The sequence below is a fragment of the Aulonocara stuartgranti genome (assembly GCF_965226115.1).
Source record: "Aulonocara stuartgranti genome assembly, chromosome: 1".
Taxonomy (NCBI): Eukaryota; Metazoa; Chordata; class Actinopteri; order Cichliformes; family Cichlidae; genus Aulonocara; species Aulonocara stuartgranti.
Genome location: NC_138939.1, coordinates 15,070,190 through 15,098,166, shown reverse-complemented (window position 1 = coordinate 15,098,166; position 27,977 = coordinate 15,070,190). Strand labels below are relative to the sequence as shown.

The 27,977-nt window shown below is 40.1% G+C and overlaps 2 protein-coding genes across 3 annotated transcripts; both read right to left on the bottom strand.

The window, feature by feature from the left end:
* On the bottom strand, nucleotides 1-15,450 carry adpgk2 (ADP-dependent glucokinase 2). Its single transcript, XM_082542602.1, has 7 exons — nucleotides 15,197-15,450; nucleotides 9,103-9,262; nucleotides 6,527-6,717; nucleotides 6,330-6,426; nucleotides 6,094-6,230; nucleotides 3,449-3,585; nucleotides 1-2,990 (listed from the first exon to the last, which is right to left on the bottom strand). Exons 1-7 carry the CDS (start codon nucleotides 15,390-15,392, stop codon nucleotides 2,427-2,429), a joined length of 1,482 nt encoding a protein of 493 aa, XP_082398728.1. The 5' UTR covers nucleotides 15,393-15,450; the 3' UTR covers nucleotides 1-2,426.
* On the bottom strand, nucleotides 15,435-26,277 carry ctsba (cathepsin Ba). Of its 2 annotated transcripts, none has more exons than XM_082542611.1 (11): nucleotides 26,112-26,277; nucleotides 22,818-22,945; nucleotides 22,649-22,734; nucleotides 20,447-20,561; nucleotides 20,121-20,236; nucleotides 19,765-19,850; nucleotides 19,534-19,680; nucleotides 19,082-19,198; nucleotides 18,582-18,710; nucleotides 17,930-18,011; nucleotides 15,435-15,450 (listed from the first exon to the last, which is right to left on the bottom strand). In XM_082542611.1, exons 2-10 carry the CDS (start codon nucleotides 22,938-22,940, stop codon nucleotides 17,938-17,940), a joined length of 993 nt encoding a protein of 330 aa, XP_082398737.1. In that variant the 5' UTR covers nucleotides 22,941-22,945; nucleotides 26,112-26,277; the 3' UTR covers nucleotides 15,435-15,450; nucleotides 17,930-17,937. The 2 variants fall into 2 exon arrangements, with proteins under 2 accessions (XP_082398737.1, XP_082398736.1); XM_082542610.1 differs by lacking the exon at nucleotides 15,435-15,450 and adding an exon at nucleotides 16,599-17,651 and having other exon boundaries at nucleotides 26,112-26,276.
* Between the last annotated feature and the right edge of the window lie 1,700 nt (nucleotides 26,278-27,977).

The window sequence follows — 27,977 nt, the reverse complement described above, 5'->3', positions numbered from 1 at the left end:
AATGATTGCTTAATCAGCATTTTATCAGGCGATTCTGCATCAAATAGTCAAACATGCATGAAATAGTTAAACACAACATTGAAACATGGATGACATGACTTATCTAGAGGTTAGATAAGCAATGCGGTGGTGAAAACAACCACTTCACTATGTGAGCATGAACACATGCTATGGTTTCCATTCACAGTAAAAACACAACCCGTTACTCTTTAAGACATAAGGAAAGATCAGCCTATAGTGATAGAAAAAGTCTGTATTAAAGGTTCCCTTTTCGCTAAACCCCAAATGTAAAAACAGAATAAGGCTCATTATCTTTCGGTCAATCAATCAATAACAAAACACCATGAAATCATTACAGCCGTGATACAGAGAAAAGATTTAAAGGGATATCCTGTTCTCTACATTTCCCTTTTTCACACTCTGTAACAAAATAAATGTGTTCCTCTTAAAAAAAAAAAGCATGTTTGGTAAAATTGATAAACGAACAAATAGATTAATCAAGAATGACAAAAAGTCCACTTGCATGTTGAAGTTTACCTGTGAAAGTGAAGGTGGATCTGTGGAAGGAATATGTGTGTGTGCGAGTGAGAGAGAGAAAAATAGCTGGCTATGATCCCAGTTAACTCCAGCTGCATCAGTAAATACAGGTTTGAGTCCAATCCCAGAAGGTAATTAGATGATTGTGGAGAGGCTGGGTCCCCCTTTCACCAAAAGATCATCTCAGTGGGGGTTTAAAGTAACAGGGATTAATATCTTGACTCTAAATCCAATACGTGACGCAAAGACTACATGAAGAAAATATGATTTGAGTGGTCCAGTATTCCAGACATTGGGGGTATTCATGATGCGCAACAGCATGGATTCAAGTAGATTGTTAATGCCCCTTTAAATAACAAGTGTTCCACTATATTCAGTCATATCACGTGACACACATGTCAGGAACTTCACTGTTGCAACAACATTGGCTAGGATAGTCCACACTGGTTATTTGGTCTTTAAAGAGCCATAAAAAACAGAAGAGCAAAAAATAATTAGAAAGAGGATGTAAAACAGGTATGACGAACTAACAGAAGAGCGACAGGAGATGGAAAAAGGAAAGGAAAATCAGAGCATGGAGGTAGAGAGGAAGATGTTTGACATCATGTGCAGCTACCAAAAGTGGTCTCTTAACATTGATTTTGCATTATTGCACTGCAACGGAACCACAGAGGAATGACAATCCACACACAAACACACCCAAACCACTAAGCACACTTTTCACATACACAGGGAGGAACAGGGCCTTTCTTTGCCTTTTTAATGCAATAGTAGGGGGAAGAGGAAGGATAGCCTGTCATTAAAAGAACATTTTGGTGTCTTTAAACCTGCACCTGGGATTACTTTGCAGCTATTTAGCGGTCAATATATATATTTTATCCCTACTACACCAAAGGACCGCAGATTTGGTCCTAGTTTCAAAAAACTTCGTAATTTTTCATTAAAATGCTTCAGATATTTTCAGTCATAGGTAGGTTCAAGTTCATCTGAAAATGTGTGTTGCACAAAGGCAGGTGAAGTCTAAAGCTTGTTCACTGGTCTGAGTTGTAGAGTTCAAGTGGTTGACAAGATCCACCTACTTCTGATTCTTCTGAATCCGTTTTCTGCATAGTGAAGCCCTGCATTTACATGACTTAAGGAGGATTTTATCCTTCAGCAGAAGTTGTGCAAAACAATTAAAAAGGCTACTAAAAATGCTGTACTATTTAAAAAGAAACTTAAAACCCTCCACAACCTACAGTTTGGCATCTGACTTTATCCATACCTCGTTCCTCTTTATCTCATATTGACTGAACATCTTCTTGTAAGGCATTGGATAAATAGAGGGCAGCTGATTTAAAATCAACGGAGTCAGATGATGGATGAGTTGACATGGAAATCCAAGTAAGAAACAGCAGGACTGATTTTGTTTAAAAAAAAAAAGAAAAAGAAAAAAAGAAAAAAGAAATCCAATTGAGGTGATGTGCATGGGTTTCACACGCAGAAAAAGACAAGGAGAGATTAAATCAGTGATGGTTTAACCTAACTGATAAACTACAATAAGTCTAGTTAGCAGATATTTCACTTAATTACTTTAGTATAATTTTTGATTGCCTTTTCTTTGTATCGTTTTCAAAAATCAAACATTTGAAGGCCTAACCTGATAGATAACCACTGTTCTCCATCATCTGACTCCAACTATGAAGGATAACAATTTTCCTTAATGTGCACCTCAGGCTGTGAGACACAAAGGACGACTCATCAGCCTGATACCTGCGTCAGTTTCTGAAGGCTAGTGTGCATCACACCTAGATCAAGTTTCCAGAATCACGCGGTTCACTAACATCTGATCAGCACGACACACACACACAAACATACACACAGACAGACCACTTGGTGTCTGTCCTTCTCTAGATTTGCAGAACCAGGCCAGCAGCTGAGACGTTGTCCCCTCCACCTGCAGTCTGATAAACCTCAGTGCACACCAGCACTGGTGCTACACAGATGTCATAGTCCTCTTCACTCCAACAGCTGACAGGCCTGGTCTCCTGTAAAGGGATACGCTGGCTTCCCTCCTGTCGGCTAACGGAGAAAGAGTCGTCCATTATGAGCCTCGCCTTGCTGGGATCAATGTCATTAGAGCCACAGACGTGGCGGTTAGCTGTGAGCGAAGCCTTGGCAGTGGCTGACATGGTGTTCTTCCACTTGGAGCCACGAGTCACAATCATGGCTTGAAAAGCCAGCGTGTGGACATGGAGTCGGGTCAGTGGTTTGACTGTAGCTCGGGCACCATTTGCCCGACTTTCTGCACTGGCTTCCTTGTGGCGCTGGTTCAAAATGCGATAGACCTCCCTCATCTGGTCAAGAACAGTAGCTACACGAGGGTTTGGGTCTGACAATACGGTGATGTTGGAGCCTTTGAGCGAGCTAAGCAGGTTTGGAAGTTCCTGCTCATTCATCCCCAAAGAGTCCGCCTGGAAAAGCAGAATTAAGGTAACTCGTTAAAACCGATTTTACTATTTACTACTTTTACATTTTCATCAGGTCTGCACATGTGTGTTGGCTGCTTTGTTATGCTGAGTGGAATAAACTACAGCCTTTGTGTTGAGTGCACAAAGAAAACCATGGCTTTGAGGTCTAGCCACAACAATATTCATTATGTGTTTACAGTATTGAAGAGGCTTGATTATGGGGCAAAATTTGCACCTTTGAAAGCAGCAGAACATCGCATTTCTTCAAAATATGATTATGCAAAAGTGGAAAGCAAATACAGCTCCCACTGAGTCAGCCTGCTTTGCTTTGAGTTTAACTAAGCAAATCTTCCTGGCATCCATCTATTTTCACAAAGCTGACTCATTCTGTTTCTGTAAATAAACATTTTACTTCTTCAGTGTTGGTGATATCATTTTGCTCATTGATCAGTCAAACATACATGGGGAATGACGTAGTGGAGCAGGTCTTCCATGATGCTCTCTTCCACAAAACTTGCCATTTCAAAATGAATTCCAATTTGAGGGGATGAGGAGGAAAGCAGGTGTCCCAGACGGGAGAGGAGGGCTTCTCTCTCACCTGAAATGATCCAAAATAGGTGGAAGATTAAAGAAGAGTTGTAGACGCTGTCAGGCAGATCGCAGGGTGTCAAAAACAAAACAGAACAAAACAAACAAACAAACAAACAAACAAAAAAAACAAAAACAAAGAGAAGCGAAAGGGTACAGTGATGTTAAAGGAAGGAGCAACTCAACAGGAAAGACAAAAGGGTAATGAAAGAGTGGAAAAACAGCAGAGACATGGGGGAAAACAGCAGACCAGAAGACAAAGGTACTGTCAGATCAAATAACACACAGCTGATCTGCTGTGCAAACAGCCTGGCTCAGAGGGGGAAGCTGGTTATCAGCCTATGATACTACCTCTGTGTTTTGTTCTTCTTTTGACATCAGTTCTTACATACAGTGGGGCAAAAAAGTATTTAGTCAGCCACCGATTGTGCAAGTTCCCCCACTTAAAATGATGACAGAGGTCAGTAATTTGCACCAGAGGTACACTTCAACTGTGAGAGACAGAATGTGAAAAATAAATCCATGAATTCACATGGTAGGATTTGTAAAGAATTTATTCGGAAATTAGGGTGGAAAATAAGTATTTGGTCACCTCAAACAAGGAAAATCTCTGGCTCTCACAGACCTGTAACGTCTTCTGTAAGAAGCTTTTCTGTCCCCCACTCGTTACCTGTATGAATGGCACCTGTTTGAACTCATCATCTGTATAAAAGACACCTGTCCACAGCCTCAAACAGTCAGACTCCAAACAGCCATGGCCAAGACCAAAGAGCTTTCGAAGGACACCAGGAAAAGTATTGTAGACCTGCACCAGACTGGGAAGAGTGAATCTACAATAGGCAAGCAGCTTGGTGTGAAAAAAATCAACTGTGGGAGCAATCATCAGAAAATGGAAGACATACAAGACCACTGATAATCTCCCTCGATCTGGGGCTCCACGCAAGATCTCATCCCGTGGGGTCAAAATGATCATGAGAACGGTGAGCAAAGATCCCAGAACCACACGGGGGGACCTGGTGAATGACCTGCAGAGAGCTGGGACCAAAGTAACAAAGGTCACCATCAGTAACACACTACAACGGCAGGGAATCAAATCCCGCAGTGCCAGACGTGTTCCGCTGCTGAAGCCAGTGCATGTCCAGGCCCGTCTGAAGTTTGCCAGAGAGCACATGGATGATACAGCAGAGGATTGGGAGAATGTCATGTGGTCAGATGAAACCAAAGTAGAACTTTTTGGTATAAACTCAACTCGTCGTGTTTGGAGGAAGAAGAATACTGAGTTGCATCCCAAGAACACCATACCTACTGTGAAGCATGGGGGTGGAAACATCATGCTATGGGGCTGTTTTTCTGCCAAGGGGACAGGACGACTGATCCGTGTTAAGGACAGAATGAATGGGGCCATGTATCGTGAGATTTTGAGCCAAAACCTCCTTCCATCAGTGAGAACTTTGAAGATGAAACGAGGCTGGGTCTTCCAACATGACAATGATACAAAACACACCGCCCGGGCAACAAAGGAGTGGCTCCGTAAGAAGCATTTGAAAGTCCTGGAGTGGCCTAGCCAGTCTCCAGACCTCAACCCCATAGAAAATCTGTGGCGGGAGTTGAAAGTCCGTGTTGCTCGGGGACAGCCCCAAAACATCACTGCTCTCGAGAAGATCTGCATGGAGGAATGGGCCAAAATACCAGCTACTGTGTGCAAACCTGGTAAAGACCTATAGTAAACGTTTGACCTCTGTTATTGCCAACAAAGGTTATGTTACAAAGTATTGAGTTGTATTTTTGTTATTGACCAAATACTTATTTTCCACCCTGATTTACGAATAAATTCTTTACAAATCCTACCATGTGGATTCATGGATTTTTTTTTTTTTTTTCACATTCTGTCTCTCACAGTTGAAGTGTACCTCTGGTGCAAATTACTGACCTCTGTCATCATTTTAGGTTGGGGAACTTGCACAATCGGTGGCTGACTAAATACTTTTTTGCCCCACTGTACAGCTATCACCAAATGTGGCCAAAATCCAGCCAACTTCAAGTGTCACTGGTCAGTATGCTTAACTATGCTTAAAGCCCTGAGCTTTCATAGACACTACCTGATAAAGGTGCATGGGATCATATATCCACGATCTCCTGATTACAAACCCTCAACAATTTGCGTCACTGTGAGAACAGCTCCAGGTAACAGTGATACACAGCTGGGACATTTCGTGTCCTGCCTCTAGCACGCTCTACTCAGACACCACCCTCGTGTAAACAAATTTGAGCATTTCCAGTAGTGAGAGTTGACAATCTCAACTCCAGACAATGACCCAAATTATCTACCAACTTTGTCCAGAGTTCATATTTAAGGTGAAACCTCTTTCCTTTTGATAACTACAATTAGTAGAATTTTAATCTCCAGGTGATATGAGAGAGTAACGCTAACCTCAAACTGCTTTGGTTAACCCAGGATAATACGTTCAACGTCAGCGAGCCCAACTGTGCATCAGAAAGAAGGGAACACCTTTCTTACCTGACCGGAAAGGGAAGTTGTCCATCATTTGGAGCCCTCCCACCACCAGTAGGTCAGGTTTGAAGTCTATAAGTTTCTGAGCAAACTCCTCCATAGAGGACAGGTAGGGGTTATTGGCATCGCTGTGAATGATGTATCTACAGAACACAAACACACAAACAAAGTGAACAACTATCACCTCAGAGCACCGTGTACACACGCACTCCACGCTTCTGATGCATCTGTATGACACCTACCTATTGGCTCTACGTGAGGTATAGCGCCCCCAGCGGGCACCAGTTGGATACTCCAGAATCAGATGAATGTCTGGCTCATCTATCACTTTACCTGCCACTGAGGAGATAAAAGGAATATCACAAAGTACATAAAAATTACAAAACGGAAATTTCATTCAAAGTAAAATGGATGCATCACTTTGTCTTATTTCGAGTACCTGTAATGTGCTGCGACAGGACATCAGTAAAATCGGTGCTGAAAGTTCCCCCTAGCAACACATCACATCCCTCGGTTGCCATGCGACTAGCCATTACTGGAGCATTGCCGCCAACTGACCATCTGTTTCCAGGTAAGTCACGGGCCCCCTCGACCAGCTCGCTAAAGAGGGTTTCATTTAGCATAAAACGCCTGTGGGAGAAGAAAAAAAACTTTGGTTTAAACTGTGAAAGTGAAAACTGACATTACTGTGATTTATGGTGCTTAAATTACATTAATAACTTTCCACAGAATGAAAAAAACAAAACAACAGCATCTGCCACTAATATGATCGCTTAACTTCTTTCCTGCATATTGATATGTCCTGCACCACCCTGGGTTAAGAGACTGAACCCCAAGTTGCTCTACGATCTAGTGCTCTAGTGTGTGAATGGGTGTGTGAATGGGTGGATGACTGGATGTGTAAAGCGCTTTGGGGTCCTCAGGGACTAGTAAAGTGCTATACAAATACAGGCCATTTACCATTTACGATGATTTCATCGGAGTATGAATGTGTTTATGAGTGTGCTTTGATTGTTCCAGCGCTAGCAAAGCTCTATATAAGAACCAGCCTATTTACCATTTATCCTCACATAAGTCTCTTGGCATCCCAAAAGTCATAGAGAAACCCATTCTGACCTTCTCTATACTTTTCCATCAACACTCTCAAACATCACATCTTCAGTGCTCTCTGTCAATATGAGACGATATTGCTGCTGTCTGATCATCACCATCTTAACCCACTTTCAAGAACTCTTTCTCATAGCTTCATCGTATGGCTCACCAGCTTTATCCCTCTGTAGTTGCTACAGCTTTACAAATCGCCCAAGTTCTTGAAAGTTGGTATCGTTCCACTGCCATCTCTACTCAACATCTCCATACCTCCACAAGTGTTTTATCTGGACCAACTGCCTTTCCTCTCTTCATCCTCTTCAAAGGTTCCCTCACTTCCTCCTTACTAATTCTTTGCAATTCCCCACACACTCTTGCTGTCTTCTCTCTCTGCTCCTTAAAGTACCTCTTTCAGTCTTCAACACACTCTCTTCAGTCATTAGTACATTTCTATCTGTATCCTCCACAATCCTGAAACAGTGCACATCCTTTCCACCTGGATCTTTTCCTTTCCACCTCCTATGCCACCTCTCTCTTCCTAAACACCTAGACTCCCAGTACTCCCACTGCTGCAATGCAGTGGGAGACGAAGGCTGAAATATATTACTTCTATATCCATCCTTTTGAGCATTAAAAGTGGGGTGATCATAAAGAAAAGTGCAGTAGGACCCTCACTAAACATACAATATGATCACCCTCAGGATGCCAGAATGCTGGATATCAGAATGAAACAGCATGAGGACTCGGCTTGGTTGCCAGATAATTGCATCTCATTCTTGCTTATCAGTTAACGCAGCGGTCCCCAACCTTTTTTGCGCCACGGACCGGTTTGTGCCCGACAATATTTTCACGGACCGGCCTTTAAGGTGTCGCGGATAAATACAACAAAATAAAACTAGTACCGATACTGAAAAAAAAGATTGATTCATAACACACGTGAAAAGACCCAGGAAAACCGAGTTAACGAAAAAAACGATAACAAAATAACGCTAAAAACCGATAAAAACCCTGAAAACCATACATTTCACACCCGAGTCTCAACTCTCGCGGCCCGGTACCAGTCCGTGGCCCGGGGGTTGGGGACTGCTGAGTTAACGCTCACACAGCAGCTTTCTTATAGCCTGAAGTCACAAATATAAATACTTGTTAAAACATTTTTTTTTTAAATGCACATCTCCAATGATAGGTAGAACAAACAGCCGTAATAACAAAGCACCCTTTCAAAATAAGCATCTTTATCCAGATAAAAAACAATTTTCTCTTGTTCTTTGAACATATTATTAGACATTTATTCATTTAGATTAGATGCTTCAGAATTACTCTGCATGGTATTTACACAAAGTCTAAATACATTCAGTCATTTGGCTGCCATTAAGAACGTACAATCCCCAAAACGGGCAGTATAAGGACCAGAGAAATAAGTTTAAATGTTAAAAAAGACACAGTTTCTGTCTCTAACAGAAAAGTCTTAATTCATGTTAGCGCGCATTCTTTTTCTATGTGGGTTCCTGCTGATTCTGTAGTCTTGTTGCCCTTAGGGTGTTTTATTCCAGACAATGAACAAGAGCTCACAGGCGCCAGAACACGAGCAGTCAGCAATGACTGAGCAGATCAGGGAGATTAATTCAACTGTATTCTCAAGACTTAAAAAGCCTTTTCAAACATAAACAGCAGCAAAAATGAAAAAAAAAAACAAAACAAAAAAAACTGTATACTTTCAGTACAAACACCTCAAATTCCAGTTTAAGATTAAAAGGAAAATTCAGAAGAAAAAACTCAGAGCACCGATAGGACTGCAAATATTTGAATAGCCACAATTTTATTTATTCAAAGTACATGTGTATCTATGTGTATATACTCAAAATTTGCTTCCAGATCTGGACCTCTACTTTTAAATGGGCTCATCTTCACACAGACATCACTTACTCTGCAGCTGCTCCTGGTGCAAAGAAATATGCAAAGCTCTGAGCCAGCTGCTCCACATTTTCTAGGTAGTCATGATGCAGGGGCTGGTCTGTGGGCTGGATGCCTGTTTTATTAAGCAGTGACACACTGTCTACTATCAGGTCAACACAACCTCCAAAACCTGTGAATGAAAAAGAGAGAAAGAAACTCAAAGAGGCAATATTCATTTGGAAATCAGGACAGGGAGAACACTGGTATGACTAGTCACACTGCTTTTACCTTTGTGCTCCAAAGCCACTAAAATAACCTCACAAATCATGTAAGGTGTGCCCCAACTTCATCAGCATTTAAAAGCAAACTAGACAACATTCCTGCTTAGCCCTTGAGTTTAGTTGCAGGTTGAATTCATTTTTAAATTTTAGGCCTTTTCTATTGTTACTGGACTACACTTGACAGTGTCATTTCTCTTCCTTTTACAGGTTATAACCAGTGTTTTTTGTTTTTTCTATCACTGTTTATAATAACAATAATAATTTTCCTTTTTACTATATCATTGCTGTTTTTTTGTATTGATGAAGTTTTACGTTATAAACATGGTGCCATGCTACGATTTCTGTGATAGCATATGCCGTATGAAGTACGTGTGTTTTTCCGCCTGAAACAAAATGTGCTAAATATATACAATTTTGTTTGAAAATAAAACATACTAAATAGTGAGAAATCCACACAACCTGCAGCTGCTGTGCCCAGTACGGCTGCATTTATCTCCAATCACAGCTGAAATAGTGACACACTGTCAGAGTTTCAGCTGCTGGATCAATCATATGTCCCATCAGCAGATATAGAAGCTCTGAGCTTCACAGATGCCGGTCATGTCTGAACAGGGGCCAACGCTTCAGGCAGGCAGGCAACTTGTTTAAGATTTGAATAAATTTTGCATGACGCTGGCGTAAACTTTACTCATGCTCCTTTGTCTGAATTTGCAACCCTATCTTTTTTTCCTGCTGTAGCTTCATATAAAAAATATAAAATAACCTTTTGGGATACAGTTAGATTTGCTTTCATAAGGTTAATATGAATATGGTGCATTTTATAGTCCTTCAGGACCCTGTCACAGAAAGCAGGTTTAGTGGAAACTCAGAGTTTGTTAACCCTGAGAGGAGATGAGTGAGTTTACTGTTCCTGAAACAGAGCCAACTTAACCTAACCTGTTCCCCTATATATTTTATTGAACAGAGCTTCTCTCTGAATGTTCCCTCATGCTGCACCTGCACCATCTCTATGACACCATTTCATTCCCCCCATTATTACAGTCAATGTCAAAGCTGTTTACATCTTTACAAACAGTTAAATGCTGGTTAATCTTCTTATTAAATCAATCATGAATGTAAGGATAACAGTGGACATCAATGGGCACTGTGGATTAGCTCAGAATAAAATAAAGAAGTTGCCCAATTGTTAGTTAACTTGCACTGCACATTTTGTAATCCCTGTTACAATAAAACTAACTTTTATTGCACTTTAGGCAAAAAAAAAGAAAGAAAAAAAACCAAAAAAGATCAAAGATCAATAATTTCTCATGCTGGAATAAATGATGCTACTGTTGTTGTCTGCGCCACTTAAGATTCTTAAATGGGACTAAATGCAGTTTAAAGTGAGATTTTAAAAACAGGCTAAAGACTGGATGTTGAGCAACATTTTGAAAAGCTGCAATATCCGAAAAGGATTTGCACCACTAAATCAACAAAAATCTGTCTTCCTTGTGCTGTGGAAATCCAAAAGTCAGTTTACAGCTGAATAATTATATTTAAGAAATGTAAAATGTCATATTTGGTCACATTTTTAACCATTTATCTGTCTATGAAAAATCAAGAGTGGGTAACTGATGACTGAGTGGACTGGTTGAAGTTTCATCTATTTCTGGAGCTGAAAACTCAAAGAGTTAATTAAGACAGAATTTAGAGTTAGCATTTGTCAAACCTGTTTCTGGGTCAGGGCTCAGGTTAAGTGTCAGTAAGCCATTATTTATGTTGTACTGTTCAATCCTGCAACTAATAGCAATAAACGTTAATCCGTCCCTCATGGCCAACTCTGCTCTGATACGAGTGCTCAAAATAACAGACTCCAGCACTTTATTTAGCGTTAGCACAATTGAGCAGCAGCATCAATAACAGCCTGGTAGCACACCCGGATAGTGTCTTTATTGCGGCTGGGGATTTTAACCACGCGGACCTGAAATCTGTACTTCACAATTTCCACCGTAATGTGAAGTGTGCTACCAGAGGAGATAGAACGTTGGACCAGGTGTACACCAACATGGCGAATGCGTACAGAGCCCAGGCTTATCCCCACCTGGGTCTGTCAGACCATCTCTCCCTTCTGCTACACCCAATATACACACAAAAGATCAAGAGCACTGGGATTACAACCAAAACCGTGAGAACATGGCCGCAGGATGCTATTCCGATGCTTCAGGACTGTTTCCACTGCACAGACTGGGATGTATTCAAGGTGCAGGACACTGACAATCGTGTCGCATTGGACAGTTACACCTCCACTGTCTTGGACTACATCTGTTTCTGTGTGGACAATGTAACAACTTGGAAACGATTCCGTGTGTTCCCTAATAATCCACCCTGGATGACACACGGAGTTCAACAACTTATTCGAACAAGGAACAACGCTTTCAAATCCGGGGACCAGGAGGCATACAGTGCTGCCAGGGCCAACCTGAGAAGAGGCATCAAGACTGCCAAGCAGCAGCACAGGAGGCGTATCGAGGCCAGGTTTGAGAACAACACAAACCCAAGGCAGGTCTGGGAGGGCATCAGGGCTATCACGGACTACAAAAGAAGAACACCATCACCCTCAGCCGACAGTTCTACTCTGGCTGAGGATCTAAATCTCTTTTATGCCCGTTTTGACAGGGAGAACACCGACCCTGTCCTGTCCCCTCTCCCCTCAACCGACCCTGCTCCGGTCCTGAGCACTCATGAGCTGAGGCGTGTGTTCCGGAGCATTAACACCAGGAAGGCGGCCGGGCCGGATGGAGTGCTGGGCCGGGTGCTAAAAGACTGTGCTGCGGACCTGGCGGACGTCTTCACCTCTATATATAACACCTCGTTGTCCTGTTCACTGGTACCATCCTGTTTCAAAGCAGCAACCATCGTTCCCATCCCAAAACAGTCAAATGTCACATGTCTGAACGATTTCAGACCTGTGGCACTCACCCCCATTCCCGCCAAATGCCTGGAGAGACTGGTCATTAAACACATCAGAGCTGCTTTTCCACCATCCCTGGACTCGCACCAGTTTGCATACAGGGAGAACCGGTCAACCGAGGATGCGATCGCCACAGTGCTGCACACATTACTGAAGCACTTGGAACACAGGAACACCTATGCACGGCTCCTCTTTGTAGACTACAGCTCGGCTTTTAATACCATCCGGCCATACAAACTCCGTCCCAAACTCCACCAACTGGGACTTAACTCCTCTCTGTGCAACTGGATTGTGGACTTCCTCACTAACCGTAGACAGAGTGTCAGAGTGGGTAAGAACACCTCTTCCACCCTTGTGGTCAACACCGGTGCCCCTCAGGGGTGTGTTCTGAGCCCTCTGCTATACACTCTCTTCACCCATGACTGTATTTCCTCCTGCGCGTCCAATCTCATTGTTAAGTTTGCAGATGACACTACAGTGCTCGGACTTATATCCAACAATGATGAGACAAACTATAGGACAGAGGTGCAACAACTAGAGTCATGGTGCCACGACAATAACTTGGTCTTAAACACCAAAAAGACCAAGGAGATCATTGTAGATTTCCGGAAGAGGGGTCATAACAACCATCTGCCTCTCTTCATTGGCAGTGAGGCGGTGGAGAGGGTGAGCAGTTTTAAATTCTTGGGGGTAACTGTGACCGAGGACCTGTCCTGGGGCAACCATATCACCTCAGTTGTACGGAAGGCCCAACAGCGCCTCTACTACCTGAGGAGACTGCGGAGCGCACACATTCCCAGATCTCTGATGTTGAACTTCTACAACTGTGCCATCAGCAGCGTTCTGACGTATGGATTTCTAGTGTGGTTCCCCAGCTGCACCAAGGCCGATCAGCAAGCACTCCAGCGGGTGGTGAAAGAAGCTGGCAGAATTATTGGAACAAGTCTGCCAGAGATCAGTAATATCTTCCCCACTCGCTGTCTGAGGAGGGTGCACAGTATCCTGCGGGACCAACATCACCCTGCGCGCCACCTTTTCCATCTGCTGCCCTCAGGGAGAAGGTACAGGTCTATACAGGCCAGAACATCCAGACTGGCCAACAGCCTGTATCCACAGGCTGTGAGGCTCCTGAACTCTCTGCCCCCCTCTCACGGACAATAACCATATCCAACTTCTTAATAGCAATGAACTGGTCTGCATTGGTGCATCATATCTTTATTCTCTTCCCCCTCCTGCCCTCCCCCTCTTTCTTAAATAGATAACTACCATATCTGATATCATATCTCACAGTACAATAATATTGAATGGGTTGCATTGTTGTATTTTGTCATGTTTCTCAGGTCTTTGTCTGAATTTCTACGAACATTATTGCTAAGGATTGTCTTATTGCATTGGAGTCACACTGGGTTAAATATGTACACTTGGGTTTTAAGGGGTATTTATTATTTTCTTCTTTTTTTTGGGTTGTATGGAAGCCCCAAACGCAATTTCATTGTTCTTGACAATGACAATAAATAAATAAATACTAAAATACTAAATACTAAATACAGCACATGTTGCCAGTATGTTGTTGTTTATTTTTCTGGTTATTTATGAACCCTTTTGGCACCATGAAAACAAGCTTTTACTTATAGTTTGTTCTAATTTGATGTGACACACAAACACATGCAACTAGTCAACAACAGCAACAAAAACAACAACAAGGCAACAACAAGGCTGATTCTGATCTTTTGGCAGAAATTTCTTATAATCGCATTTACATCAGGTTGTACTGTTGCTGAGCTTATTGGTAACCTATTGGGTAAAGGCTGGACAGACAAGTTGATTCTTATTGAGTGTCTGTGCGATGGTCCAAAGCACAAGGTTTTAGGACTTGCTCACGAGACAAAACACTGGATTACTATAAGAATACCAGAGCTTACATCACATGAGCCTGCACAGTTGTTTTTAAGAAGTTCAAAGTACAACCAAGGGTTTTGCTGCTTATAAACTTCTGGCAGGTAAACTCACAAGACTGTTCAAAACATCTTAACTATTTATTTCTAAGTGGGGTTTGTTTACTCAAGCATAAATAAATACTCTAATATATCTTTATTATAAAAAGGCCAAAAATAAGAGGAAAGTGGACAGACATCTGTTATTTAAGATAACACAAACACTCTTCCTTAATGTCATGCAGAGAAGTTGTCATTATATTCATAATCTCCCCAAACCATCTGTTTTCATCCAGAAAAAAACCCCCAAGCTCCAAAAAATATTAAGCTTCCTTTGCTAGTTAAGTAGTGTATATATTACTGATAACTGCAGATACTGCCCCACCTTACACATTACTGAAGTGAATGTCATAATTGGCTCAAGTCATTGTTGAAATCATTGGATGCATCCTTACTGGAAGATAATTACCAAACAGGAAAACAGCTAAAACACACACAAAAAAACTGATCTTCTGTTTAAAAGAAAGTGGAAAAGTTGTATTTTAATTAAATATATTTTCCTTTATATGCCAAACGCCAAACCTGTAACCCGGAGCACACTCATTGAGACTTTATTTCTAAGCTGGAACTAATCATCTTATCTGGTGACCACCTTTCATGGTTATTGCCCCCTCCGCACCATCTATTCAGGCTTCAACACACAACCTTATTTATTTCCATAAGAAACCCCTAAATGTACTTTTCTCAGTTTACTAAAGTTTGACATTAAATATGAGGCAAATATTATCCACTGCGTTAACAACTTATTTTCTGTTAGTGAATGCGGGCAGTGACTAATGTTACTGTTATTCTGGCGCCGTTTACCTGATCGATCATTAATCCACAAACCCCTGAAATTAGGTTGCACTCATACAGTCTATGGTTAGGCTAGCCACCGTTAGCTAGCTCGTAACGCTTACCAATCGCTACTCTGGGTCTGGCGACGTTATTCATCCCCACTTTCTGCTCAGCCCGGAGCAGGGAGGAAAGGACTGTGTCCAGTCGGTCGTCCAGCACTGCATTCTGGGGTGACCGGAACCAGAGGGCCAACACAACCACAAATAAGGACACGACAGACCCATATTTCACCCACGGTACCCTGCCTCCCGCCTCCATCGCTCGCTCTCTTGCTCTGTGTACAAGCGCTCTCTCCCCCTGCGCTGCAGCTGAAAAGCTGTGCTCTAGGTTGTCTGTTTTGGTCGCCCGAGTGTCCCGGATGTACCTTAATGGGGCGGATACCGAACAGTGGATTTTCTGCGATACTAAGAAAAATCACTTCAACTGCATTCTTGTCTCTTTTACAAATACCCCCCCCCCCCCAAAAAAAAAAAAAATCGTCGCTTCAAATTCTGTTTTAAGAGGTGCTGTTTAGTTGGGGAACGGGAAACGCTTACGTGGAAAACTAATGAGGGGAGGGACGTGGACGGGTTTGTTTTTGCTGACAAGGCGGAAGTGGCTCGTTTGTCTTTTTTTCAGTTTAACAGTTTAGCCTTTGATTAAAAGTTCACTACACAATTATTGCGGCGAAAACGATCCTAAATATGTTTTTTCCAAATCTATTAAAAAGCTTCATGAATTGGATAATGGATCCGTTATTTTATAATTTTCTGTTATGGAGACAAGAAAATTAATAAGTAATCAAAATTATACTTTTCTAACTATTTTATAAAAAGTTATATGGTGCCATTGTTAAAATTTGAATAGCAGAGTTGCATATGATATCAGAGTAGAATAGATAAATATATCATTTGTGTTTGTAGATTATTACAAATAAATATTCAGGTCCACAAATGTTAATACTGTTTACTTATATATGCAATATTTGTTTCATATGGATGTCCACAGGATTGCAAATTGGTACTAGTGTTGTTGTTTTTTCCTCAGAAAATGATCCAAGTTGGGGAAAGTAATGGACTGAAAATGAAGGCTAAATGTAGTTTTATGTATACACATAAGGAAACATTGAAATGAATCCATATTCTTTTGGTAAAGTTGGTTAGTGACACTGTGCTGTTAGCGACACTGAATCCAGTCAGTCAGTCAGTCAGTCAGTCAGTCAGACACACACACACACACACACACACACACACACACACACACACACACACACACACACACACACACACACACACACACACACACACAAAAAGCAAACAAACAAAACAAAAAAAACCCCACACTTTTGCCATGCCACCCTTTTTGAAAATAAGTTTTGGTAAGAGCATTTCATGTATGCTGAGACAAATTGCAGTGCAGTGATCTTATATGTAAATGTTAAAAGAAGTTAATTAACAATTAAAAGAGATGTGTAAACAGAGCAAATATGAAAGAAGCACCTTTATTACCAACTTTAATTGATATGCTTGTAAGGCAGTTTTGTATTTTAAATGGTTTGGAATAACTTTAACAACTAGGTTTACATTTTGTCCCAGAAGTGTGTATTTTACACAAATAATTTTGCATTTTGCTTCAAATTCATTGGTGGGACAGAAAATGTGATTGTCAAATTTTGTATTTTTAATCAATTGGATGTTGCTTTTTCTGGTATATAAATTACAACCAAAACCGAGATGCAGGGAGTCATAATTGCATTAAAAATAATAAATCATTTAAGAGTTACTGGCGGAAAGTTATGAATCATATTGTCATGTGTAATCACTTGAGAATTAACAACATCAAAACTTTACATTTGTGATAGCTCAAGTTTCTCTATTATCTGCTTAATCCAGGAAAAAGATTTTGTAATAGCACGCACACACGCGCGCACACACGCGCGCACACGCGCGCGCACACACACACACCAAGATTTTTTTTTTTTTTTTTAAATTTCAAAACATAACAGTTATGCGCCAATATTATAGTTATAACAGGCAGCCAACACTGCATTTAATTTCCAACCAAGTTTAAAAACACTAACTGGCACCTGTGACAGTCCATCCTGACATTATGGAGTAGCACTGAGAAATTATAAATTCAATATAAAAGCTGTGATCATTACAAATTAGACACATTCGTCAAAATGACATTGCGCTGTTCTAAAACAATCCATGCTGTCAAAATAAATTTAATCACTTCTACAACAGTAATAGCCTGTTTTGAAGCAACCAAATGCTAATGCCTGTCTAAAATAAAATTTCTCCTGTCTGTCTAAGAGGTGAAAACATCAACTCCAGCACTTTCTCCTCAGGTTCATCACATTTCTGTCACATCCCATCTGCAAATTCACCTCGCTTTAGTTTTTAAAGCCGGTGTGCAAAGTGATCAGCGCGCTTTAGGTAAAAAGGACTAAAAGCAGTTAATTTTGTCAGCTGTGTCTTCTGGTCAGTGGAGTGCATCGCCCTCTAGGGATAGTGTAATGATGCTACAGCTGAAAACCTGCAGGTACAAAAGGAGAAAAATGGGAAATTAAAGCAAGGATGACTCTTAAAGTTGGCACACCAGCCTGCTGGACTTGCATCAAGTTAATGTGGGTCTACATGTAACTGACAGCAGAAGAAAATCTGAATCCATTTCTGAATTATGCATGTAAGAAAAGTCAGAAGTACATTATGAATAATCTTTTAAATCCATACTTAAAAATAATAATAATAAAAAAAAATAAAAAAAATAAAATAAAAATCTCACACATAAAATCCATCTGTTTACCATCTTACCTTAGTTTTTATTTGGGAATCCCTGCCACAATCTCAGATTCAATACCACAGTGATCTGAACCACGCAGGAATTTAAAGTATCCTAAAAAACAAAAAAACAAAAAACAAAAACAGAATTTACTTCAATTTCCTAAACTGAAGAAAACACGTGAACATCTATAAACAGCACCATTTGCCCATTTTGAGTGAGGGAGTATTACTATAATTTACTGTAAGAGAAGAATTTCTCATTTACTGGTAGAGTTGTGTAAACGAGCTAGAACAATGTCAAGAAAACATTTGTAAAAGTTAAAGACGTAAAGACCCCCTTTCAGAGCATTTAATGATTATTGTTTAAAAAAATAAATAAATGAATAAAAAAAAAATAGAGCGAACAGGGTTTCAGCTTTGGTGTCATGAAGTCAGTCTGTTTTACATGTAAAATAAAGTCAAATATAGAAGTGTGTGCTCCTGATATAAATAATGTATAATTAAAAATAATACATCTGTCTTAATGAAGATCAAGTCCTTGCGATTCTGAACAAAATACTGATTCAGCTATAAGACTCCCCATTCCATTTTACAGGATTATACTGTAGTATTTTCAGTAGTGACTCCCCTTGCATAGCATGATGACTACGTGTGTTAACAGTATTAAACTGCCTCTGCTCACCATTATCACCCCAATCAGTGTTCCAGGAGTTGGCACAGAGCCAGTAGGGAGTGCCATTTTCCTCTCCCCAGCCCAGGATCTTGATGGCGTGACCACCGACAGCAGAACCAGACACATGTTGATAAACACCTGGATAAGACAGAACAAATCCATTAGAGCTCACCTAAAGTTGTTTTTTTTTTTTAGTACAATATAGTGAAGAGACTGGGTGTGTATTCTAATAGTGTCTATTTCATACTAAGTCACATTCAAGGCACCTTAAATACTAGAATATCAAACTGCATCTAGCTGCAGTTGGAGATTTCCAGCATGAAAGCCTGTTAACTTTTCACACACAAACCTCTGCAAAAGCTAAACAAAGAGGAGCTTCAGTTCAAATCAATGTTAAGAGGACACAATCCCACACTATATGCTTATGCTTCAGCCACAAAGTAAAAGTGAATTTGTGAAATGGCAGGCAGGGTGACCATTACATGTGTGATGAGTTCATGTGTTCTTACCAGTCTTGTACAGAACAAAGTCGTCATAGACTGTAAACGCTCCCTCTACAGGGCCGTTCTTGTAGATCTCATACTGAATCTGCTGTTCGTCTGATGGCACGCTGTAAGATGTTTTACCTGCAACACACAGAGTCAAGATATGTGTGCATACAGCCTTGTTCACCAACATAAAAAAAATAATAATAAAATATTGCATGTAGAAGTTTATAATATGTGTAATTAAAAAAAAAAAAAAAAAAAAAACAACAACCAGAAAATCAAAGTTCATCTGCACAATAGCTATTTGAATATCAGGATAAGGAGTTCCCTCAGATTTCATATAATATCCATTTGTTATAATTCAATAACAATTTGTTTTGTTACGTTGCAATTATTACTCATAATTATGCAGACTGAGACAATATTACAAACCTTATTTATGATAAATATACATTTCTTTCTGCTGCTCTTACCATAGTGCTTGTCCTGTGTATAGCTTGGTGTGTATCCAGACTCACACTGGCGGACACACTCTGGTGTGTCACCACCCTCCCCAGTGCAGGGAGGTCTGCTGCCATTCACATGGTGCTCACAGGGGGCGATGGTGTAGGGCCTGCAGCCTGCAGACACAAGGATATAGTGTCTCTACTGTAATCACACCCAACATGCGCATAACTGCATCAATCTATCAGAAACACACTCACCAATGTGGGAATCATAGAGACCCCCAGAGACCAGCCCTTCATTTGCCCAGAAGTCCCAGGCAGCTGAAGGGTAGCCACCATTACATCTAAAAAACACACACACAGAAAAACAAAACATTACTTACTAAAAATGAACTTATTTAAGGAAAGCACCAAACTTTCTTTCCCTCTCTTAGTACCAATTGTATCATCTATATCTGCTGCTCTTTTCCCCAGATTAAGGTTTTTATGTCATAGTTTGGTTCATTATATTTAATTATCAAAGTTCAGTGATCCTGGTAAATAATTATAATCTTAATAGCTTGATCTTTAATATTTTAGTGATTTCAGTTATCTGATGGGTAAGAACTGCTCACCCCATGCCACAGCTGTCACAGCAGGTCAGCAGATCCTCTGAGGAGATCTCCACATTGACCTTCCCATTGCTGTGAATGCATACACGATCAGAGATGGCCTCTGCAGCACCAAACGCCTGGACCCACAACAACAAAGACATGAAGCAGGGAAACAGATCATCGCAAAATTTGAAAAGCAAAGGTTTCATTCTTGTCCTAAGAGCTGAGCTCCATTCTCTTCCTTAATGAGGGTTTGTTTTTGTTTTTTTTAAGTTTCTTAGGCAATTTCAGATTACAGAGCTCTTGAAGAGTCTAGCTACATGTGGTGACATTGAGCAGCTTCTCACCCAGCAGGATCCACAGGAGCCCTGGTCTCTGATCTCTTTCAGAGTGGGACAGTTAGGCCACTGCTGTCTAGCATCAAATTCTTTTGGCAGCTTCAAATCTCCAGCATATTGAACCCTGCAGAGGAAACCAGAAGTTTTACTTACTATTGTTTTAGTAAAGTAGGGCTGCACAATTAATGATTGTGCAAAACTGAATATGCATGCTCCATCAATCCAACCAAAAGCAAATTAAACATACCCTAAACCACCGCTTAAATACGTGCCTACATGAGCCAATCACAGCTGTTCCCTGCACTGCAGAGGTTAAAGTTGACTGTACTACTCTGGACGAGCAACACCACAATAAAATATAAATGCAAGAAAAGTCAGATGCCTTCCAGAACTCAGCCCTGAAAGCAGATCATACACTCTTTGGAAACATTTTGGATTTGGCACGGGTGATCCTAACTAGGGATGGGTATCGAAAACCGGTTCTTGTTGAGAACCGGTTCCCACCGGTTCAATTCCTTGGAATTGTTTGCCATTTTTGCCAGTCGCCCTGAATGACATCACCACGTTGCGGAGCGTCATTTACCTGGCAGGAAACATGGCGGCTCAAACACGCTTGATTATACTTTACGAGAACGGATGACGACAGAGCAACTTGCAATACTTGCAAAGTAGATCTTTCATTTAAGGGAGGAAACACTACGAATATGCAAAAGCATTTGCTCACAAAACACACGATGACCTTAAATGAATGTCATGTTTTTAATTCCGCTCTGGACTAGTGAATCTCAACCCAGCAGCAGCGGTAACGTTTGCACATCCTCTCCCGTTAATGCGGCAGATAAATATTCAACTAACAGTGCATATTATGTTAGCGCGATCTGCCTTATTACAAAACCTGCCATTACTGTGCATTTAGGTGACCATGATGAGAGAGACAGACAGAGTCTGGCTGGCTCAGATGCTGGCAGTTCTCGCTGCAGTCTACCGGTAGCGTCTCCTTTCAGGCCAGGATAGACGAATGTCACCGAGCAGTGACTAAGTTTGTGGTCAAAGGCTTGCACCCATTTGCCACAGCAGATGCCCCGATTTACGGTAAGTGAATGTGTTTAATTGTAGGCAGGGACATTACTGGATATTCTTGTGTAATTGCTACAGAATAATTTATGTTATACTTTGTTATTACTACAGAAGAATATTGATTTTATTATTTTACATTTACAATTTTTTTTTCCGGGGACCCTGTGACACCCCATTGAAGAGCCGTAGGCTGGATCTCTTAAGATCTCACTGTTGGGTTTGTAAGGCCATGTTACTCCTAAATTTCTATCTTGTTCAAAGAGAAGATATAAAACAAAGTTCTAAGCTAATCGACCTTAGTGTTCTCCTTTTTTAAAAAGAATTGATAAGAGAATCGAATCGTTAAACAGAATCGAAAATGGAATCGGAATCGTGAAAATCTTATCAATACCCATCCCTAATCCTAACTAGAAGAACTCATATGCAGCGAGTGCCATAGAGTTGTATCTGCATCACAACTCAACTTATTCAACTCCCTGAAAACCCATCAGAAAATGCAGCATAATGACTGCAGGAAGACTTGTATGTGATGCAAGAGCTGCTAATGTGAATCGACCTGCATCCTGCAGACATCCATAACAACAAGCCTATTCCTCCGGCTCACAAAGGCATACTGAAATCACCACAGACTTGTCCAATAAACAGAGAGTACTGAAGGCTTCAAGAAAACAGTTACCTTACTAAACAAAAGATTACTGCCTTAAGCAGTGGAAATACCCACGCTGTATGAAAAACACTCCAGGGGAAAGGGACCCACAGCTGTCGAGTACTATGATTTATATTCACTTTAATTATGCAGCTACAATGAATGAAGTGAAAGACTTTAAATTCAGCTTCCAAGAGATGCTCTCAGGTGAATAAGCACATTATTTAATTTTATTAAAGAAGTTTTATTTAACAAGAATGTGGCACAATGTAAAAATTAAAACAAATAATTTTGATTTCATTACTCAAAATAAGTGATTAGCATTTTAGCCATAATCATGTAGCCCTATTGGTAAGTTTCCAGTGACACTGAGAATAATGTGAAAGTACAGTCAACTATCCTGTGGTCAGCGTAGGTTGAAATATTCTGATGTCAGGGATCGTTAGAGGACTTGTTTCGCAACCACAGAACATATGACTAAAACTCACATGACTGGCAGTTTGGGTCCCTTCAGCATTGTACCACACAGCTTGCGCACATAACTATAATCGACGTTATGGAAGTTGTGGCCAGCCTGCAAGACAGGGAGGAGATTTAGTCAAACACTTTTACTCTCAGAGGTCTGTCATAAATTAAATTAAAAAACAATTCACTCACCTTCCAGGTAGTATTCAGTTTATTGATGTGATTGACCATCTCACTAGACAGTGGATGGAGGTGGGGTCTGGCCAGGCTCACTGACAAGCTGGCAGCCAACAGGAGGAAGGCTGCATGCCACATCTTGCCTGAAAGACAAGTTAATAAGTTTGGTTTAGCTGTGGTAATTTATTCTGTTACTGCATCATGTCATAAACAAAGACTTCATTTCAGTAACCGGCTAAATGAGCCTTTTGATTTTCTTGAACATTCACAAGTCTAGCTAGAGTTCAAAAACAGGAAGTAGAGGTTTATTTGTATTTTAAAATCCTCAGCTGTTCTCCAGCTCTGCTGGATTTTCACATTTGTAGTCAATACACTGCTGCAGCTACACACAGTATGATATTCACCCTTTAAGATAGACTCCTGAAACTACATCACCACTTAAAAGGTCACAGCTGATTGAACACCATCACACTGCTTGAAGCTACGAGTGGAAAAAAAAAATGATGCAGAGAGAGCGGAGAAAGACCTCTTAGAGTCAGTCATGCGTCAAAGTCCCCTTCAGTGGTTAAAGATGCTGCCTCAGCAAATGCTCCAATGATTTCAACTATTTTAGTCGATTTTGATAAGCAGCCACGCGGTAAAGGAAGAAAAAAAAAAAATTCCTTTGCACTCCCCCCACTGTTAAAGATTCTGGGTTTCAGTTCATATGGCACAGACGACAGGACCAACGATACAGGAAACTGGCTCCAGTGTGTGAATAATACAGGCCACATTATAGAAAGTAAAATGCAATGGGGTGAGCCGAAATTAGTTCCATTACAGACAGATAACGTAGCCTACTAAAAAGAGGAGTGGAGAGTGCTCGGTAATAGCAGGAAGTCCAGAGAAATCAATACCAGTGCAGACACTCTGCTTCTTCTGGGATCAGATGATCTAACTACAAACTATTTAATCTGATGAGACTGTGCCCCAAAATTATTTTACAAGCAAAAGTAAAGAACAAAGGCTTGTACATGAATGCATCCAGCCAAAAATGTTTACTCTGGCTTACTGTGCCAGTAAGCCAGAGTAAACATTCCATTGAAAACAGAAGTCAGTTATGTTGTTGAATACGTGAAATCCCCACACCTGCTCAGACAGGTCCTGTTTTAAAAACAAAACCACAAGCCTGCTTGAGAAACAGAACATGTGAATTTCTGTGAAGCTGGTTTCTATCACATGATGGATTATGAAAAAAAAAAAAAAAAAAAAAAAAAAAAAAAAAAGCATATCAAAAGGAAGTAAGAACAGGCAGTTTCCCGTAGCAGAATGACACATTCGCTCTGAGATCACACCAAAGCACTGCCTTGCTGCTCAATAAAAGACAGCATGTTTACAGGTCATGTGCAGAGAGATTTCTGAGTGTCCTCCAGTTTTTGGATTATTTTGAATTCTTGTGCATGTGCTATAAAAACAATAACTGTTATGCTAAAGAAACCATTCCATGTGTGCAAACTAAGTACAGTGTAATATTACACACACACACACACACACACACACACACACACACACACACACACACACACACACACACACACACACACACACACACACACACCTTATTAAGGACAAGACAAATTTGAATGGTAGAACATGTTTGAAAGACACCAAATGGTTTTTTGGTTAATTCTCTAGAGAAGTGGTTTCTTTCTATCAAAAGATTTTTTTTTTTTTTTTGTGGAAGTGGATGAGAAACCCGCTGAGCTGTCTTTTCCAAGTACTAAGTCAGTACCTTTGAATGCACTCATGCCACAGTTGAGTTAAGCTGCTGAGTCATACTGAGACCTTTGTTTAGGCACAGTTCTGTTCATGTAAAGAAAACCCTCCACATTAAGTTTGATGACAGTTTAGCGTTGATATTAACACATTGTTAAAGGCCAAGAGGCCATAAATGTTCCCCTGTGTGGTTTAAGCGAAAGACAAAAAAAACTGATGAGTCAAAGCCAAAGCCATCGAAAGACATACAGGAGAAAGGAAAACTTTAGTTTCTAAATCTTTTCTTCAGTTTCTTATCTTTCTTTTAGATAAGAACCAACCTCTGAAGGCAATTCAATCATTTGAAACTATTTATGCTCCCTCTTGTCTACTTAAACTTAAAAAAAACAAACAAAAAAAAACTTATGGCCTTCTTAAGGTCCTTTTACCAAGCTGCTGGAATAGTTAGTGTACCTCGACACCCTTTCAAAAGATAGTATTTCATTTCCTACTGTTTAAAGTGTGCAGGTCCAAAACTTGCCACGGCTGTTGACATAGCGAGATTTTACTGGAGGTCAAAGCATACGACTCATGTTTTTCATATTCAAACAATCTGACAGGGGCATTGCTTTCCTGGAAGGAAATTATAGGATAACATTTCATCATAGTATAAAGGTGTTCAGTTACAACTAGTTTGTGTAGTTTTTCCCCTGTCGATAACTGAGCCACCAGATCTACACACTAGTGGGGGAGCAAACGTTGTGGGTTTTTCCTTTAAATTGTCACACAGTTTTATGCCCACAAGGTGTGGTAACAAACATATCGGACTACATACTTTACTCTTGATCACTTCCTTATTCCTTCCTATAACGCTGAGGTGTTTGAGGTACGTGACAGTAGAAGTAAACCTTTCTTTGTTCTGAACAATACACCGCTATAGTCCTTAGAATAATTTCACTTCTCTCTGGTTAACCCCTCCACCTGGGAGCCTCTGTATGCAGCTCACATGTTCACAACTAACTAAACAAAGCTTCAGTATATAATTTGTTTCCAGTTTTTTTCCTCTTCTTTTTGAAAGAAAAAGGATGGCTCAGAGGACGCTCTTATGAAACACAGTTTCACTTTCCATTTCCCCGACTGAATTCAGGATTATATTACACAATATTCTAACCCCCCCCAAAATCCCTTTTTATGTTATCGAAATACTGCCTGCCTATACCAAAACGCACAGAATAATCAATAACGAATGATAAGAATAAGTCATGTGTGTTTCTTTGGGGGGGAAATGGCTTCACCCGTTTCAAAACATCTGACCGTGAAGCTAAAACGGGTCACCCAGTCATAAACAACATTCAATCCATGCAATCAAATAAGCTAACTGGCACCCAGAAGCTCAAAATCGGTTTTAGCATGTTATTGGTGACGACTAGTGATGAAAATATGAGCTATACTTGGCCTTTTTTTAACCTGGTTTCTATGAGTTTATGTGACCGATTTAGCTAGCGGTCAGCTCTCCGTGTAAACGATGTAGCGGCTAAAATCGGAAGAAAACAATAAATAACAACAAATATTTACCGGCAGTATGTTTTTCAACCGATGAGTTTGATCAGCTCTACAGCTCCAGGTCCCCAACCTCAGCCGGCTAACGTAAGTACAAAAGAGTATTCGGGCGTTAAAAACGGCCCCTTTCAGCTTTTATTTACTCCTGATAGCACGTGAACTGATCACATGAACTCAAAGCATGTGATCTAACCGTCATCCACGCGGTCATCGAGCTCTTCCGTTAGTTTAAACCAGTCCTGACTTCTTACAGATAAAGTCAACCATCTGAATTAGAATCCATGAAAAACGATATATAAATATAAATATTTTTATTTTAATGTTAATATATGCATTTATTTATTTATTTTATTTTATTAATGAAAATGTGGAAGAACCGCTGGGTTGTGCTGTGTTAGTTGTTTGTTTGTTTTTGGAACTTAATCAGAATGAAAACCCTGCAGTTTAAAAATTTATTTGGACGCATTTTTTTTTTTTACTTAGATGATATTCTATTTATTGTAACTGAAACTGACTTCGATATTAGATTTTGATTTTGATATACCTTTATTATATCATGGTATTACAATGTGACATAAAAGTGATTTGTGAGTTTTGAGGTATTTGTCTTTGTCTTTGCGTTGTGTAGTATAGTAAAACACCCAAATTATCATCCTTATATATAAAGGTAGTACTGCCAAGGTGTTACAGGAATAAAAAGTAGAACAGCTGCAATCTAAATGAAAATGAAATGTAATATAACTGTAATGCATTTGTAAGCAAGCTGCGCAAAACTTTTAATGGAGATGTGCATGGTGGTCAAATAAAAACTGAACTGAAAACTGTGATATAATTTCCAGAGAAAGAGTACTGGGCCCAGGAAACCTTGGTGCTGTGCTGGTATCAGGAAAAGATGATTACATTTGGTCAAAACACAGTTAACTGGGACCAGTGAGATTTTTTCAAGCTCAAATAACCATTTGTTATTTATCTGTTTAAGAAAGTCTGCAATAAATACACAGACTGTGTAAATTATCTTTTTTCCCCTATATTATCTCTGTACTGCATGTGGATGTGTTTTTGAGCCAACATTGGTTTTCATGTGATTTTTACATCTAGTTTTATTCATCTGAGTAGTGTCCTGTGATTTGACCCTGATTGTGCTTTTGATCACTGACCACAGAGAAAGAGATGATTGTCCAGCTGCTTTCTCTTCCTTTTATGACTGTCATCTGACTTTGAAAGTGATGAGTTGAGAAAAAAAACGCAAGCACACCACATCAAATGTAATTATTTTTTTTACCAAGTGGCGTAAGAGCACATCCTAATTCTAACAAAAAAGTGCTTTCACCAGAGCAGGTGACTCAGTTTCACATAGGAATATTAGACTGTATTAAGGAACAGTCTAGGGTCACGTTACAGTTTGTCAAAGGACTATCTAGTTTTGAAAATAATTATGTTTTTGTGCATTAATAATTCAGAGCAATCATATTTTTATGATATTATGATGAAACCGTCTATTATGGAACTGCTTGTTGACATAGATCTCACTTCTCAGCTCCTTTGGCTAAATTCTTGAATGACAGCCAAAGTTTTTAGAACTTTATGTAAAATATTTTACAACAATTTGAAGTTTAAAAAGAAAAGTTTAGAAAATGACTAAGTAAAATTGGCCACAATTTGAACAAATAATATTTACAAATGTCTTTGAGTGCAAAATAGAGACCACTCCAAAATGTGCCAGCATTGCTTTATTTTATAAGTCTGCACATGAAGAACAATTCATGTAGTTAAAAAAAAACCTGCTCATTGAAGGGGTGTATGTCAGGACTATGAGTATTGTAAAGCATAGTTATCCTTCTTGTGTTACAACAGGGTTACAACAATTTGGGTGCATTGAGG